The 17,142-nt window shown below is 26.7% G+C and overlaps 2 protein-coding genes and 1 long non-coding RNA gene across 3 annotated transcripts; 2 read left to right on the forward strand and 1 right to left on the reverse strand.

Annotated features, from left to right (window-relative positions):
• Window positions 1–7,050, forward strand: LOC123263565 (retinol dehydrogenase 12-like). The gene is made up of 6 exons (XM_044726448.1): window positions 1–229; window positions 2,094–2,172; window positions 2,236–2,510; window positions 2,582–2,704; window positions 5,907–6,102; window positions 6,190–7,050. Exons 1-6 carry the CDS (start codon window positions 28–30, stop codon window positions 6,314–6,316), a joined length of 1,002 nt encoding a protein of 333 aa, XP_044582383.1. The 5' UTR covers window positions 1–27; the 3' UTR covers window positions 6,317–7,050.
• Window positions 7,051–7,418: 368 nt separating this feature from the next.
• On the forward strand, window positions 7,419–17,081 carry LOC123263604 (venom allergen 3-like). The gene is made up of 7 exons (XM_044726502.1): window positions 7,419–8,657; window positions 10,785–10,906; window positions 14,733–14,814; window positions 14,901–15,061; window positions 16,178–16,278; window positions 16,371–16,465; window positions 16,541–17,081. Exons 1-7 carry the CDS (start codon window positions 8,582–8,584, stop codon window positions 16,588–16,590), a joined length of 687 nt encoding a protein of 228 aa, XP_044582437.1. The 5' UTR covers window positions 7,419–8,581; the 3' UTR covers window positions 16,591–17,081.
• LOC123263630 lies at window positions 11,317–12,438 on the reverse strand. The gene is made up of 2 exons (XR_006509184.1): window positions 11,988–12,438; window positions 11,317–11,919 (listed from the first exon to the last, which is right to left on the reverse strand). It is a non-coding gene; the product is annotated as an uncharacterized LOC123263630 (long non-coding RNA).
• Window positions 17,082–17,142: the final 61 nt, after the last annotated feature.

Raw genomic sequence — 17,142 nt, forward strand, 5'->3', positions numbered from 1 at the left:
ATGTAAACATTATTATTTAAATTAATAATGAAGTTAATAAGTGCAATTTTTGTGATAATATTAGCAAGTGATTTTAATTTAATTAAGCCAGGAATAGGAATTTTTTTGAACGACTACTGTGACAATTGGAAAATTGACGGAAGGATTAAGTTAGAAGGAAAAATCGCTGTTGTTACGGGAGCTACGGCGGGAATTGGCCTGGAGACTGCAAAGGATCTTTATGAACGCGGTTTATAATTATTATATAACCTTCATAATTATTAATTAATTAACCTTCATAATTATTAATTGATAACCTTAATAATTATTAATTGATAACTTAAGTAACAATATCTTCTAAAATATTGAATTTAGTCCCACATTATAAAAACGTTTTTGATAGATATCTGGTCAGGTCTAATTATATCCGGTCAGATCTATTTATATCTGACCAGATATGGAATTTGAGATATAATCAGATCTAGTGATATCTGATCAGATTTAAACAGATATAACTATATCTGGGTTGAAAAATACATTAGACATGAAAAGATGTTGTCATATCTGGCCAGATATAACTATATCAGAGCTGTCAACAGCATCAGATTCCATCAGATCTGATTATGTAGTTATACATATATTGTAGTAAATCATAAAGAATTAATAACAATGGGTCTTTAAGTCTTACCATTTATTTATTGAGAAATATATTCATCACATATTTGTTAAAGATTAATTGATACATGTAGGTATTTTCAACTGGCTTTTATTAAATAAAATTTTTTTTTAGTAATTAATCAAGACATTTACGCAAAGTGTGAAAAGAAAATAGTATTCACTGGATATTGTTCCATGAAATTGTAATTTTTGTTGATGTGATTATTCAGCTGTTATTTTTTATATCTGATCAGATCTCAATACATCTATTCAGATCTTGTGATATTTAATGTAAACAATTTTTTAGTATATCTCGTCAGATCTAGTTATATCTGGCCATGTCTTGCCAGATAGAGACAATTTAAAGATCTGACCAAATCTGGTCATATCTAATCAGATTATTTTTTGAGTTATATCTGGTCAGATCTATTTATATCTGACCAGATATGAGATTTGAGACATAATCAGATTTAGTGATATCTGATCAGATCTAAACAGATATAACCATATCTGAGTAGAAAAATACATCAGACATGATCAGATCTAGTCATATCTGATCAAATTCTAAACAGATATAACTATATCTGAGTTGAAAAATACATTAGACATGAAAAGATGTTATCATATCTGGCCAGATATAACTATATCAGAGCTGTCAACAGCATCAGATTTGATCAGATCTGATTATTTTGTTATACATATATTGTAGTAAATCATAAAGAAATAATAACAATGGGTCTTTAAGTCTTGCCATTTATTTATTGAGAAATATATTGATCAGATATTTGTTAAAGATTAATTGATACATGTAGGTATTTTCAACTGGCTTTTATTAAATAAAATTTTTTTTTAGTAATTAATCAAGACATTTACGCAAAGTGTGAAAAGAAAATAGTATTCACTGGATATTGTTCCATGAAATTGTAATTTTTGTTGATTTGATTATTTAGCTATTATTTTGTTATATCTGATCAGATCTCAATACATCTATTCAGATCTTGTGATATTTAATGTAAACAATTTTTTAGTATATCTCGTCAGATCTAGTTATATCTGGCCATGTCCTGCCAGATAGAGACAATTTAACGATCTGACCAGATTTGGTCAGATCTAATCAGATTATTTTTTGAGTTATATCTGGTCAGATCTGATTATATCTGGCCAGATCTCGTCAGATAGAGACAATTCAAAGATCTGGCTAGATCTGCTAAAGCAGATCTGACCAGATCTTTTTATATATGGTCAGATCTAATCCGTTTTTCCCGAGAGGAAATTTCCTAAGCTACAATTTTATTCTCATAATTCTCTCCTAAAATTAATATTTTAGGAGTTACAACCCTAAATACTCCACTATCTCCAAATTTTACCCTAAACTATCAAAAATAATCAAACTTGCACTTATTTTCCCCCTCTTAATCTCCTAAATCCTCAATTTTAACTTTTTCAAAAATTTCCAGGCGCTACATTAATAATTCCAGCCCGAAACATTCCAAAAGCTCAACTAGTCTCTGAAGAAATAAAAAAAAGCTCTAATTCGTAAGATTAAACCTTCAATTTTCCAAAAATTTACTTAAAATAATTACAAAAAAATTTTTTCAGGTCTTCCAGGCTGATAATTTACCAACTGGACCTCAATGACTTCTCCAGTGTGCGCGCATGCGCAGAAAAAATTACTTCAGAGTTCTCGCAAATCGACATTTTGATCAACAATGCTGGAATTGTAGTTCGCAAGTTCAAAAAATCTAAAGATGGCTTTGAGACTCATCTTCAGACGAATTACTTGTCGCCATTTTTGTTTACCATGCTGCTGCTGCCCTCTCTGTCGAGGTCTGATCATGCGAGAGTTATTAATTTGTCCTCTTTGCTTCATTACGGTAATTAGAGTCATTTTTTAAATATTAATTAGATAATTTAATAGAATTTAAGAGATTTTGGATTTTTCCAGTCGGAAAAATCAATTTTGAGGACCTTAATATGGAGAATGAAGATTTTAATGTCTGGGCAGCGTATTCTCAGAGTAAACTGGCTATGACACTGTTTGGAAATGAGTTAGTGAGAAAATTTGAAGGTTAAGTATGGCGGTTTTTATTGTTTAGGTGAAAAAGTGGTTATAACTCCTAAAATATTGATTTTAGGAAAAATTTATAAGAGGAAAATTGTAGCTCAGGAAATTTCCTTGAGAAAATGTTTTTATACACTATTTAACTTTATTGTACTTTAGCTTTAACTTTATTTAATTGAGAATTGCTCAATTATAACACTTTCGCTACAGGAAATAGTGTACTTTCAATTAAAACAATTAAATACTTTCAATTAAAACCTTCTTTCTCAAACCGGGTTCCTGGACCCATAACCTGTTGGGATCTGGAGTGGAATACTGGTTCAGGTGAATGAGTAATTACAAGGAGCCGTTATGTATGCAAATATACCTGATGGTTTATTAAAACAAACTAGTGTTGCAAAGTGACAATCGATTAATCGATTTTTTATAATCAATTATAGGCATTTCGATAAATCGAATAAATTTTTTAAAAAACGAATATTTACAATCGATTTTCGAAAAAATAAAACTTTTTTTTATAAATTGATGTTGGAATAATATTAATGTTTATATAATCAGATAAATTTACGAAGTACGTAAGTCAACTTTATTAACTTACTTACAGGAAACAAAACCTTTCTATTTTTTTATAATCGATTATTACTCGGCCGATGTTGCAACATTATAGTTGAAGACATCAAATAATCAAAAAATATAGTAATTTTTATTATATTTATTGTATCCATCGACTATTATTTGTAGTTGTTGATATGATCACTGAATTTTTTTTAAATGCAAGCTGATCGTGCGTCTTCAGAAATTCCATGATTGTAATTAGGAATTGTTAAATTTCTTGATGAATTTTTTTCCGATTTACATAGTGGAAATGAAAAATTTGATTTTTACAATCGATTGTTATTCAGGCGATGTTGCAAATTTAAAGTTGTTCTCATAACAATCGTTGTTTTCAAGTCGATTAAATCGATTATTGAAAAAATCGATATTGTTATTAGTACAATAGTATTCTTATGCTATAATGATGATGATAGCCGATTTCCAATATTTTAGGAGATATAGTTACTTATATACAGTGTTAAAAATTTCTATTGAAATTTTACAAGAAATGTATTGAAAGCTATTAGGCAAAACATTTATTTAAAATTACAATCGGGTATAGTAATATTACAAAACATATATAGATGTGAGGTTACTAATTTTACAAGGTTTTGTAATTTTACAAATATTTTTAGATTAGCTAAGTTTGTAAAATTACAATACTTTCCTTGAATTTTACTTTAATTGAAATAATAAAAAAGAAAAATTTGATTTAATATTTGTTGTCATTTTATTTTTATCAAGCGCCGACTAGATTTTTCATCTCACGTAGACCTTATTTTTACTACTCTGATGATATAAAGTGAAAATAATATTTACCCTAACTAAGAATCGAACGCGAGCCGCTTGCTTGGTAGACCGATGCCTAACGCCCTACGCCGTACGACCGATAGGTGATTTAACATCTTATTATTCTTATAAGCTAACCACTATGTGGTGATTGAGCTTTACGGCTTATTATTTATTATTTACATTATTTGTGTTATCTGATGCTGTTTATTGATGAAAAATAATTAACTTTTACATTATTTATAATTCATTGAATATTATAAAAATTAAAGTCTAATATATACTCATTAAAATATATTGATTTGGAAAGGATCGTTTGAGCGTAATATTAAAATTTATAAAAGATAAATGATGCCTCGAATTTATTATTGAAAATAAACAACCATAGACTAAAAATTAGTAAAAATAAATATTAAGGACATTGTTGTTTTTTGATACGTCAGTCTCATTGTCGGAAAACTTAAAAGTATTGTATTTAAAATTGGAAAACAGTGGAGTAAAATTACAATTCGTGTAATATAATTAAAATTTTCTGGTAATATTACATTGCACTGTGTAATTTTACAATGAAAATTGTAAAAATAAAAAAAAGCTTTTTGAATTTTTTATCAGATTATTGTAATATAAATTACAATATTTTTTTGTGATTTTACATACAATTATGCCGAATCAGATGACAAATAATGTTTGCAAAATTAAAAAGCTTTTTCGTAAAAATTGACCAACGGTTCTGTAATATTACAATGCGTGTTAGGTTTATACATTTACTTTGTAAAATTACAATACATATTTGTAGATTTTCTGACAGGTGTTGGAAAATTACATGAATTGTATTTTATTTCGCATTGCTATACACTGATTTGTAATTAGTAGATTTCATAGAAATCTAAATATTGTATTGGTTCTCATGACGCAACTTTTGGAAAATTTTGCTATTTCCTCACTCAGCTCGTCGAACTGATTCAGAAAATACATATGGTTCAAAAGTTTATATATGTATGTATATATATATATATATATATATATATATATATATATATATATATATATATATATATATATATATATATATATATATATATATATATATATATATATAGATATATATATATATATATATATATATACGATATAACGGGCTATGTCTCTACTCTAACTTCCGCAATTCTAATCGGATCTCAATAAAATTTAACATACTTATTTTTTGACCGGTTTCTGAGGTTAAGTTCTAAGATGAGCCAAATCGGCCGGTTATTTTAGAAATGAGAGCAATTTGAAATTTTTGAAAAGTTTCAAAAATTTTCATTTTTTTACTGTTTTTCCATGTAAATACTATTGAACACAATATCCTAATAAATTTATGTTTAATGCATCTGAAAGCTTATTAAATAAGCTTTAATTCATATATCTATTGATTTTTTGCGTTAAGAATGACCCTCCCAAAAATGAAATTTTACTTTTGCATTCGTTTCGGAAATGATTTCATGTGTCAGCATTTATATACAGTTTAACAATACATTAAAACAGCTTGTCGATTCATTCTTTTTTTTTTTCTTTGATTTTTGTTTTCATACTCAATGCAACCTTGATTAGAAATTTTTTTTTATTCATCATGAAATCTACTTCCATTTCGGCTGCCGAATGGTCTTTTTTTTTACTTATTATTTGTTTTGTAATATGATTGTTATATTACAAAAATTTTTAACAGTGTAATGTTGACTTACTAAAAAATATAAAATCAATATTTTAGGAACTTCAAAAGTGTCAATAACTCCTAAAATATTAATTTTACCAAAAAATAAACTTATCTTCAATATTTTTTCAGATATCAGCGTTTCAAATGTCCACGTGTACACTGCGGATCCTACAATAGTCCGAACAAAATTATTCGACGACTTTTTTCCCGCCGAAATTACAAGTTTAATTAATCCACTGTTAAAAAACACGCGCCAAGGCGCAGGAACTACCATTTATTGCGCAACTAGTCCTCAACTTGCCAACCAAACCGGACTTTATTATATGTATTTATTATTTTTATTTTTAATTAACACTTAACAATTCTAAATTATAAATTTTATAACCAAAATTTTCTTATTTATCTTCTTTAGAAACTGCGATACAACAGCGCCATCTCTGTACGCGTCAAATCCAAGTCTTGCAATGAAATTATGGGCCCAAACAATAGAGCTCGTTGGTCTACCCAACAATTATTTGTCAACGATTTTTTCAATATGATTATTATTATTTTATTATTATAATAATCATATTTTACTATGAAGAATATGTTTAATTGCAAGGTAGAGGTCGAGGGGTAGGGGTAGAGGGGGAGGTTCTTTATGCATCAGTCTAGAAAATGAGAGAAAGAGAGAAAATAAAATGTAAAATGAATGAATTTTCCAGTCGTGCTCAGAGTTAGAGAAGAATTAATTACTGCTATCAATTAGCGCTAGCAAATGACCTGGACTGGTGCATAACCTTTCTTTTTGTTTAAACTGCGATAAATTTTTTGGATGGATTTTTAAATTTTAATATTTAAAGGGAAATTAGTCAATTTTTTTAAAAATAATATTTAAGTTTTAGTGGTAATTTAAGGATTGGTAATCTTTAATGTAAAAGTGGTGATAACTCCTAAAATATTGATTTTAAGAGAAAATTAATAAGAAAACAAAATTGTAGCTTAGAAAATTTTCTATTAATAATGTTTTTTAACTATGGGTATAATTTGAATATCTTACAAGAAAAAAAATAAATAGTAAATTCAACATGATGAAATCATGCTGCAGGCACATGATTGACATGTTTCGTCAACATGACAATCATGTTACGGTAGCATGAGAAAAATCATGTGGCAGCAACTTAATTTGAAAATAATAATAATTTTATTTTATGACTTTTATCACAAACCAAAGCTATTAACAATAAAAATTGTATATAATTTAAATAAACAAATATATCGTTGACAAATTGTATAATTCGGTAGTTTACTCTTATTTTCATCTGCAATATTATAAATCGAAAAAAATCTAGTTGCTTGATAATAAATAATATTTCTGAACCATAAATATTTAATTGTTGCAGCCTAATTTTATGCTAGTAAGGCTACATGATAAATCATGTTCCTGCAACATGATTCTTTCCATGATACCGCAGCATGATTGTCATTTTGCCGAAACATGACAAATCATGTTGCCGAAACATGATTACCATGTTGCTGCAACATGATTTTTTGTCATGTAGCCAAAATATGACAAATCATGTTGCTATAACATGGTTTTTCGTATGCTATCGCAACATGGTTGTCATGTTGCCGAAACATGACAAATCGTGTTGCTGCAATATGATTTTTCATGTTACCGAAACATGACTTTGTCATGTTCTCAAACATGATTGTCATGTTCTCAAACATGATTGTCATGTTTAACAACATGGCAAATCATGTTGCTGCAACATGATTTTTTTCTCATGCTATCGCAACGCGATTGTCATGCTTCCGAAACATAGTTGTCATATTGTCAAACATGATTGTCAAGTTGTCAAACATGATTGTTATGTTTGACAACATGAAAAATCATGTTGCTGCAACATAATTTTTGCCATGCTACCGCAACACGATTGTCATGCTACCGCAGCATGATTGGCATGTTGCCGAAACATGACAAATCATCTTGCTTAAACATGACTAACCATGTTGCCGAAACATGACGAACCATGTTGCCGAAATATGACAAATCATATTGTCGAAACATGACAAATCATGTTGCTGCAACATAATTTTTGCCATGCTACCGCAACACGATTGTCATGCTACCGCAGCATGATTGGCATGTTGCCGAAACATGACAAATCATCTTGCTTAAACATGACTAACCATGTTGCCGAAACATGACGAACCATGTTGCCGAAATATGACAAATCATATTGTCGAACCATGACAAATCATGTTGCTGCAACATGATTTTCGCATACTACCGCAACATGATTTCATCATGTTTATTTATCAAGACATTGCATCATGTTGCATTTACTATTTATTTGTTGCGTTTACTAAAAAAAACAATTATAACTCCTGAAATATTGATTTTAGGAAAAATTAATAAGAATAAAAAATTTTAGCTTAGTAAATATTCTTATACTATGAGATTATTTTCAATATTTTAGGAAATATAGGAACTTAAGTAGTGTTGACTTAACTAGTAATTAGAAAAATAGTCATAATTCCTGAAATATAATCTATAACTCAATTATTATATTTACTATTAGAGATTAGAGGCCTAAAATACATAAAAAAATCTAATAGTAACACACCCAGCATTTATTCAGCTTTACCTTGATACACCTAACCCGGAGTCAAGTGATATAAAGCCAGCGCATTTAATCTGCGGTCCATTAGTTGACAAACCTGTCGACACATTCCATCCTACTGTTTTTTTTTTTGTAAAACCACAAAGTGTTCTTTAAACTCGGATCACATTTTTCATCATAAAATTCAATCAATCAAAAATGAATTTATACAGTGTTTTCTTTTTTTGCGGAATTTTCTCTATCACCTATGCTTGTTTTGGAAAAAGCATTCTGAGTAAGTATATTTTTTATTTATAAATAAATTAAATGTCATTTTGTAATTTTGTTGGTAAAAAAATGGTGATAACTCCTAAAATATCAATTTTAGAAAAAAAAATAAAGAATCAAAATTGTAGCTTAGGAAATTACCTGTTAAAAACGTTTTTATACTATAGACTTATTTTTAATATTTTGGAAGATAACGTAAAAGTCCCAATTATTGATAGGGGTACAAATGTTGACACCTTAAATAATTTTTAAATAAATCTGTAATAAGAATAACTATATAAATTTAAAAATAAAGTTAGCACCATCAAACCAGTTTACGAGCATCTTTCTTAACAACTTTCGTTAGAAAAGCTATTTTTTTAAATGCTGTTTTTTTTTTTTTTTAATTAACAATATATGAAAAATTTATAAAATTGAATAATCGAAATTATTAAAAATTATTAATACTGCAACCTAGATCTTTAAATCCTGATTAAAATGAGTACCTACAAGCTTTGTTGATTAATATTTGTTCCTACTAAAAATCGCATTAATAATTTATCAAATGATCTATAGATCATTAATCGAAATCGACCTGCGACCAAATGAGTCGTGAAACGGCTCATTTTACTCGGGAGTTATTCAAGATTAATAATTTTTAATTAGTTTATTTTTAAAAAATTTCTTAGACCCATTAATGGCCTCATTAATCACTAATGAAAGAAAAAGTTTTGTATTTTTAAAAATTATCAATACTGCGACTTAGATCTTTAAATTCTGATTAAAATGAGTACCTACAAGCCTTAGTGATTAATATTTGTTCCGACTAAAAATCGCATTGATAATTTATCAAATGATCTATAGATCATTAATCAAAATCGACCTGCGAACAAATGAGTCGTGAAACGGCTCATTTTACTCGGGAGTTATCAAAGATTAATAATTTTTAATTAGTTTATTTCAAAAAAATTTCCTAGACCCATTAATGACTTTTTGTTCCTACCAAAAATCGTAATTTTTTTAAATTCCAAGTTTAAATTAATTTCTTTATCTAATTATATGATTTTTTTTTTTTAATTAACAATATATGAAAAATTAATAAAATTGAATAATCGAAATTAATTGTTTTCTTTATAATATTTAAATAATGGGTGTCAATAACTAGTTGATAATTTTTAAGTTGAATCTCATATTGACAGCCAGTCGACAGCGCTATCACACCTTTTTTTTACTTTAAGCTAGAAAATTAACTGTAAGAGTTTGAATTCTTGATTCAATAAATTATTTTTAAATTAATTTTTATATTTTTAATAGAAATTAATCATTTATGGAAATTATTATTAATAAACTTTAATAATATTGATTACTTAATTAATTTCGATAAATAAGAATAAGCTGATAATTCTAGGCATTAGTATAGGTGTCAATAATTGGGGCTAAGGTATGTCGATAATTAGATCAATCAGTTTTTTAACCTGTCAATCGGTGTATCCCAATACTCTAATTATTTAAAATAAATTAGTAAATATCAGTGATTATCACTTTAAAAAAAGAAATTAGTTAAATAATTACTTGAGACACCACAAATAAAATTTAATATTGATATTTGATTGCTTAAAAAAAATTAAATCATAAATTTGTCTTTAATAGTGTATTTTATATTACAAGTCTATTTTTAATATTTCAAAAGATATAGTAACTTAAATAGAGTCGACACAATGAAAAATGAAAGATTATAATAATTCTTGTCTTAACAATTATTATTATTGTTATTTTATAAATAAATAAAAAAGAAATAGAGTGTTAAATACCGTGTGAATAAACTAGTGCGACATGAACGTAATTCAAGGGATCTTAACAGGTCAAGCGCTTCTTAAAGGCTTTGTTTAATGCCTAATAGTTTTTTATTTATTTGTTTATTTGTTTATTTATTTAAGTCTCTTTCTGCTTCAGTTCGTGTTTATTTAAATGTAAATAAAGCATCGGAATAAAAAGAAGTAAATAAAAAAAATAATACGGAAATTAGAAGGCACGGCTGATAGGCGTTACTTCTATTGTAGATCTTTATTGGGCCGTGGGAAAATTAAGTTAATGACATATTTATTTATTGAATTTTTTTTTGATGAATTTTTATGATTTTGGTTTGAATTTACAGAAGCGGGAGCTGTTTCGTGTCAAGATAAGCAGACGATATTGGATGAGCATAATCGATTACGGCAGTTAATAGCATTAGGGCAAGTGCATGGCCAGCCGTCTGCGACAAATATGATGGAAATGGTGAAAAAGTTTTGTTAATTAGTAATTATATACACTATCCAGGAAAAAAAGTTTAGATATAATTATATCGGGTCAGATCTAATTATATCCGGTCAGATTTATTTATATCTGACCAGATATGAGATTTGAGAGATAATCCGATCTAGTGATATCTGATCAGATCTAAACAGATATAACCATATCTGAGTAGAAAAATACATCAGACATGATCAGATCTAGTGATATCTGATCAGATCTAAACAGATATAACTATATCTGGGTTGAAAAATACATTAGACATGAAAAGATGTTATCATATCTGGTCAGATGTAACTATATCAGAGCTGTCAACAGCATCAGATTCCATCAGATCTGATTATGTTGTTATACATATATTGTAGTAAATCATAAAGAATTAATAACAATGGGTCTTTAATTCTTACCATATATTTATTGAGAAATATATTGATCAGATATTTGTTAAAGATTAATTGATACATGTAGGTATTTTCAACTAGCTTTTATTAAATAAAATTTTTTTTTAGTAATTAATGAAGACAGATACGCAAAGTGTGAAAAGAAAATAGTACTCACTGGATATTGTTCCATGAAATTGTAATTTTTGTTGATTTGATTATTTAGCTATTATTTTGTTATATCTGATCAGATCTCAATACATCTATTCAGATCTTGTGATATTTAATGTAAACAATTTTTTAGTATATCTCGTCAGATCTAGTTCTATCTGGCTATGTCTTGCCAGATAGAGACAATTTAAAGATCTGACCAGATCTGGTCAGATCTAATCAGATTATTTTTTGAGTTATATCTGGTCAGATCTGATTATATCTGGCCAGATCTCGTCAGATATGGACAATTTAAAGATCTGGCTAGATCTGCTAAGGTAAATCTGAACCTGATCTTTTTATATATAGTCAGATCTAATCTTTTTTTCCCGGCTTATGACAGATTCGACTATCTAGGTAGTAGAGATCCCACTGATTACGTTGCTACATACAGGCGTCGTGTAAATCCTGAAAGAAACCCGCAAATATAATCATGATGATAATTTATCGGGAAGAAAGGATAAAATTATACTTACTATAAGACTTTCCGGATGACAACTTATACTTAAAGGATCCGTTTGATTAGTCATAACAATTATTATACAAATAAAAATATCAACACTGCTGGGAAAATAAATAGGAAATGAAATAATTATGGTGTATCTTCTTTCAGTGTCTATAACTTGGACTCTTGCGCAAATAATATAATAAAAATTATTTTTTCTCGTCTGTCCACTGGTTTTTCCTTCAGCTACTAATTTGTTCCAGCCAACTTCCGCGAATTTAACCACATCTGGATCTTTTAGATTTAATTGTAATTCGTATGAATATTTTTCTTCTGCACAATCAGAATTATTTGTTGAAAAAGATAAAGACAGGATTGATGTTAAAATTAACAATATTAAAAATAATTTACACATTTTTATTTTATTGTCGATTATTAACTTGTAATTTGAACTGAATTAAATCGAAGAACTGAAGGTTGATCGAAATAAATAAATACTTAATAAAAATAAATTTATCTTTTAGATAAGTCTTAATTTTATTATTCATTCATTTTATTTCTTTATCATTAAATAGATTTTTATAAAGTCATTCGTAGAAACATTGCGGTGCCACGATATTTATCTAATGAACTTTAGTGACTTTACTTTAATTTTTTGTAACATTAAAATTATTATTATTGGGGCATTCCATAGCGACTGGTGGGACATTTGACTGGAATTTCGTCAATTATATATAATTATGTGACTGAAACTTATACTACAGTCAAATTTATGATATAATATAGAAGAATAATTAATTAACAAGATCCCTTTGTCAATAAACTTCCATTACTTTTTAAGTTTCTCGTAATTATAATTTGACTGAGTGCGACTGGTGGGACTAACAACCAATCCTTCTGTCTTACCAAAGGTATACTTAAAGTCCAATTGTCAGTTCGAGCACTAAACTTTTAAAAAATACTTCCCTCGAAAATAACAAAATTAATCCTACAACACATTGAATATTATGAAGAATTAGACTGATTACCTACGTAGAAACAATTAAAAAAATTTGTTTTTATTGTCACTGGTGGGACAGGCATTTGTCACTGGTGGGACAAGTACTAAATCGTCTACATCAAGTTGTTTATTAAAAAGACTTTTATATTATTTCAACCTTACAAACATTATTGTTTATATATTTAACTATAAATTATTTTGGATAGTTAAAAAAAAACTAATTAAAAAAGACAAATAAAGGATTTAGCTTGCTGACAACACGATCTTGATAAACTTAGGTATTAATTAATAACGAACATAAACAAAATTTGTTCTTAAAACTATAATAATAAATATGTTAGTTAATAACAAACATTAAATGAATTTGTTGTTAAAACTATTAAAACAACATTTGACCGGGATACAAGTTAGTACGGCTGAAAAATTACTAGGAGAGAAAAATCGATTTTCTTATTGATTAAAAAAAATTTTCTTTACAAATTAGTAAAATATAAACTTTTAATAATAAATTAGGACTAAATTAGAATTAATTAAAGAAATTTTAAAATTTTCGTCATTTTTGCATTTTGCATGGAATGCCCCAAAATTCATTTTTAATAATTAATTTTTAATTAATTATTAACAATTAATTATTAATAATTAATTCTTAATTATTAATCAATAATTAATTCTTAATTCATTATTGAGAATTAATTCTTAATAATTCTTAAGTAGTATAAAGATGGTCATAATTCTTAATTAATTATCAATAATTTACTCTTAATTAATAATTAGGAATTAATTCTTAATAATTCTTAAGTAATATAAAGATGGTCATAATTCTTAATTAATTATTGAGAATTAATTCTGAATAATTCTTAAGTAATATAAAAATGGTCATAATTCTTAACTAATTATTAAGAATTAATTCTTAATTAATTATTGAGAATTAATGCTTAATAATTCTTAAGTAATATAAAGATGGTCATAATTCTTGATTAATTATCAATCATTTATTCTTAATTAATAATTGAGAATTAATTCTTAGTAATTCTTAAGTAATATAGAGATGGTCATAATTCTTAATTAATTCTTAATTAATTATCAACAATTAATTCTTAACTATTTCTCAATAATTCTTAAGTAATATAAAAATGGTCATAATTCTTAATTAATTATTAAGAATTAATTCTTAATTAATTATTGAGAATTAATTCTTAATAATTCCTAAGTAATATAAAGATGGTTATAATTCTTAATTAATTATTAACAATTAATTCTTAATTAATTATCAATAACTTATTCTTAATTAATTATTAAGAATTAATTCTTAATTAATTATTGAGAATTAATTCTTAATTAATTATCAATAATTTATTCTTAATTAATTATTAATAATTCTTAAGTAATATAAAAATGGTTATAATTCCTTATTTATTATTAAAAATTAATTCTTAACTAATTATTAATAATTAATAATTAATTCTTAGGTGTTAATTAATAACGAACATCAACAAAATTTGTTCTTAAAACTATAATAATAAATTAAGACTAAATTAGAATTAATTAGAAAAAATTTAAAATTTGATTCATTTTCCCATTCCGCATGGAATGCCCCATATTTAATTATCAGCTCTTTTTTTTTTTTTAATCCTCACCCATTTGATTTCTAAAAATAAACAAAACAGCAAATACATTAACGGCTTAAGCCGTACATTTAAATCCCCTTAAATTTTCCTGTTAACTTGTCTGCTCTTTCATTATTTATTATCACCATTACCGTCGCTATAATTTCAGATCTGGGATGACGAGCTCGCTTCTATTGCGCAAAAATGGGCCGAAACTTGCCCGGAGTCTCACGATGCCAATCGCCACGTTCGTAAGTTTAATTAATTTATTATTAATTAATGAATAATTAATTATTAATTAATTAATAATTAATAATTTGTTTTTCATCATTTTTAGGAAGATTTGCAGTGGGACAAAATATTGCCCGAACTTGGACCACAAGGCCCCCGGGGCCTTTTGACGCAGAGCCGAATTGGCGGAGACAAATTTTAGGGTGGTTTAATGAAGTTCAATTTTTTCAAACGGGAATACCAAGATCTTCGGGGCACTTTACACAAGTAAAAAACAATTTTTATTAAATAATGAATTTTGTTAAATTGCACTGTACTTTCTTAAATATTGACATTTTTAAAGATATAAGCTCATCCTGATGTTACACTCATCGAGACCTTTCATTTGAGTACCCACATCAATTTTTCATATATTTCATATATTTATATATATATTATATATATGTATATATGAAAAATATATCAAAAATGCATGTGGGTACTCAAATGAAAGCTCTTGATGAGTGTAACATCAGGATGAGCTTATATCTTTAAAAATGTCAATAATTAAGAAATGACCTTGTATCTTGTGAAATATTGACATTTTTAAGGATATAAGCTTATCCTGATGTTACACTCATCAAGACGTTTAATTTGAGTACCCACATCAATTTTTCATATATTTTATATATTTCATATATTTATATATATTATATATATGTATATATGAAAAATATATCAAAAATGCATGTGGGTGCTCAAATGAAAGCTCTTGATGAGTGTAACATCAGGATGAGCTTATATTTTTGATATATATATTATATATATGTATATATGAAAAATATATCAAAAATGCATGTGGGTACTCAAATGAAAGCTCTAGCTATGTATTTTTTATGTATTTTAAAATATATCTTGAATATATCTAAACTATATATGAAAATCGGCCAAAAGTTAGTTATTAAAAATAGATTTACTATACATATTTTTTATATATTTATATATTTTTTATAGATTTTTAATATATTTAAAATATATTTATTATATATTTCGAAATATATATTTTTTTTTCATGGGGGTCTACAGATACATTTTTTGAATGCAGCCTAAAAATTAAAAATTTTTCTTTTTCCCTTAATAATATTAATTTAAAAAAAAATTCAAAATTTAATTTAAAAAAAAAAATTTACCCTGGCCAAGAATCGAACCCTAAACTCTCCTAATAATACTTTAGTGACTTTCACAACTCGCCAATGCAATTTTTTTGACCGACGTCGGATTGAAAAAATAAAAAAATGCCCTTATAGAGAATTTAATAGCGAATAAGAATATCAAATAAAAAAATAAGTAATTATTTTTTTTATATATTTAAATATAAAAAAATGAATATTTTTAATTTTTTAGATTGTTTGGAGCGACACTTTTTTAATCGGCTGCGGATATTCTTTCTACTACGATCCCTCTAAAGGCTACACTAAAAACTACGTCTGCAATTATGGACCGAGGTATAAAAATATTTTATTTTTTTATTTTTTATAAAGATTGAGTAGATTTACATGCAATTCAGAATATGGAAAATAGAAAATGAATTTTTCAGCGGAAACGTTCTTGGCTACCCGCCATATCAATCTGGGCAGCCCTCCTGCGGCAACTACGGGTTATCTTACTCCAACAGATACGCCGGACTATGTTGTAAGTTGATTAAAAAGTTTGATAATGGAAAGGAGGAAAAAAAAAGTTGATCTTATTGTGGAAATTATGTTTCAGCTCGCGGGAACTATTATAATCTCGGCGCGCTCTGCGGATACGGCTATTGAATTGTTATTGTTATTACTTTGATAATTATCAGATTTACAAGTATATATATGTTTCTTCATATGTTTCTTAAAAAAAATTTTTTTTTTTAAATATATCTCCTAAAATATTGAAAATAAAGATGAAGTACTAAGACGTTTTTTTTAGGAAATTTTTTAAGCTACAATTTTCCTCTCATATAATTTTCTCCTAAAATCGATATTTTAGGAGATATAACCACTTTTATAACTCCTAAATGATGATTTTTTATTTTTTAGGAATTCAACACTTTAAGTGACTATATCTCCTAAAATATTGAAGATAGACCTCAAGTTAAGGAGTGATTTAGTTAGGAAATTTCCTGAGCTACAAATTTAGATTCCTATGATTTTTTCCTAAAATCAATATTTTAGGATTTATGGATATTTTTTTAGTAACTAGATCATGAATTTTTAGTTTTTGTTATCTAGTCACTCCTAAAGTTCCTATAACTTCTAAAATATTGAAAATAGGCATCTATAATAATAACATTTCCTATAGGAAATTTCCTAAACTAAAAAATTTGATTCTTATAA

Source organism: Cotesia glomerata, linkage group LG4 (genome assembly GCF_020080835.1).
Source record: "Cotesia glomerata isolate CgM1 linkage group LG4, MPM_Cglom_v2.3, whole genome shotgun sequence".
Lineage (NCBI taxonomy): Eukaryota > Metazoa > Arthropoda > Insecta > Hymenoptera > Braconidae > Cotesia > Cotesia glomerata.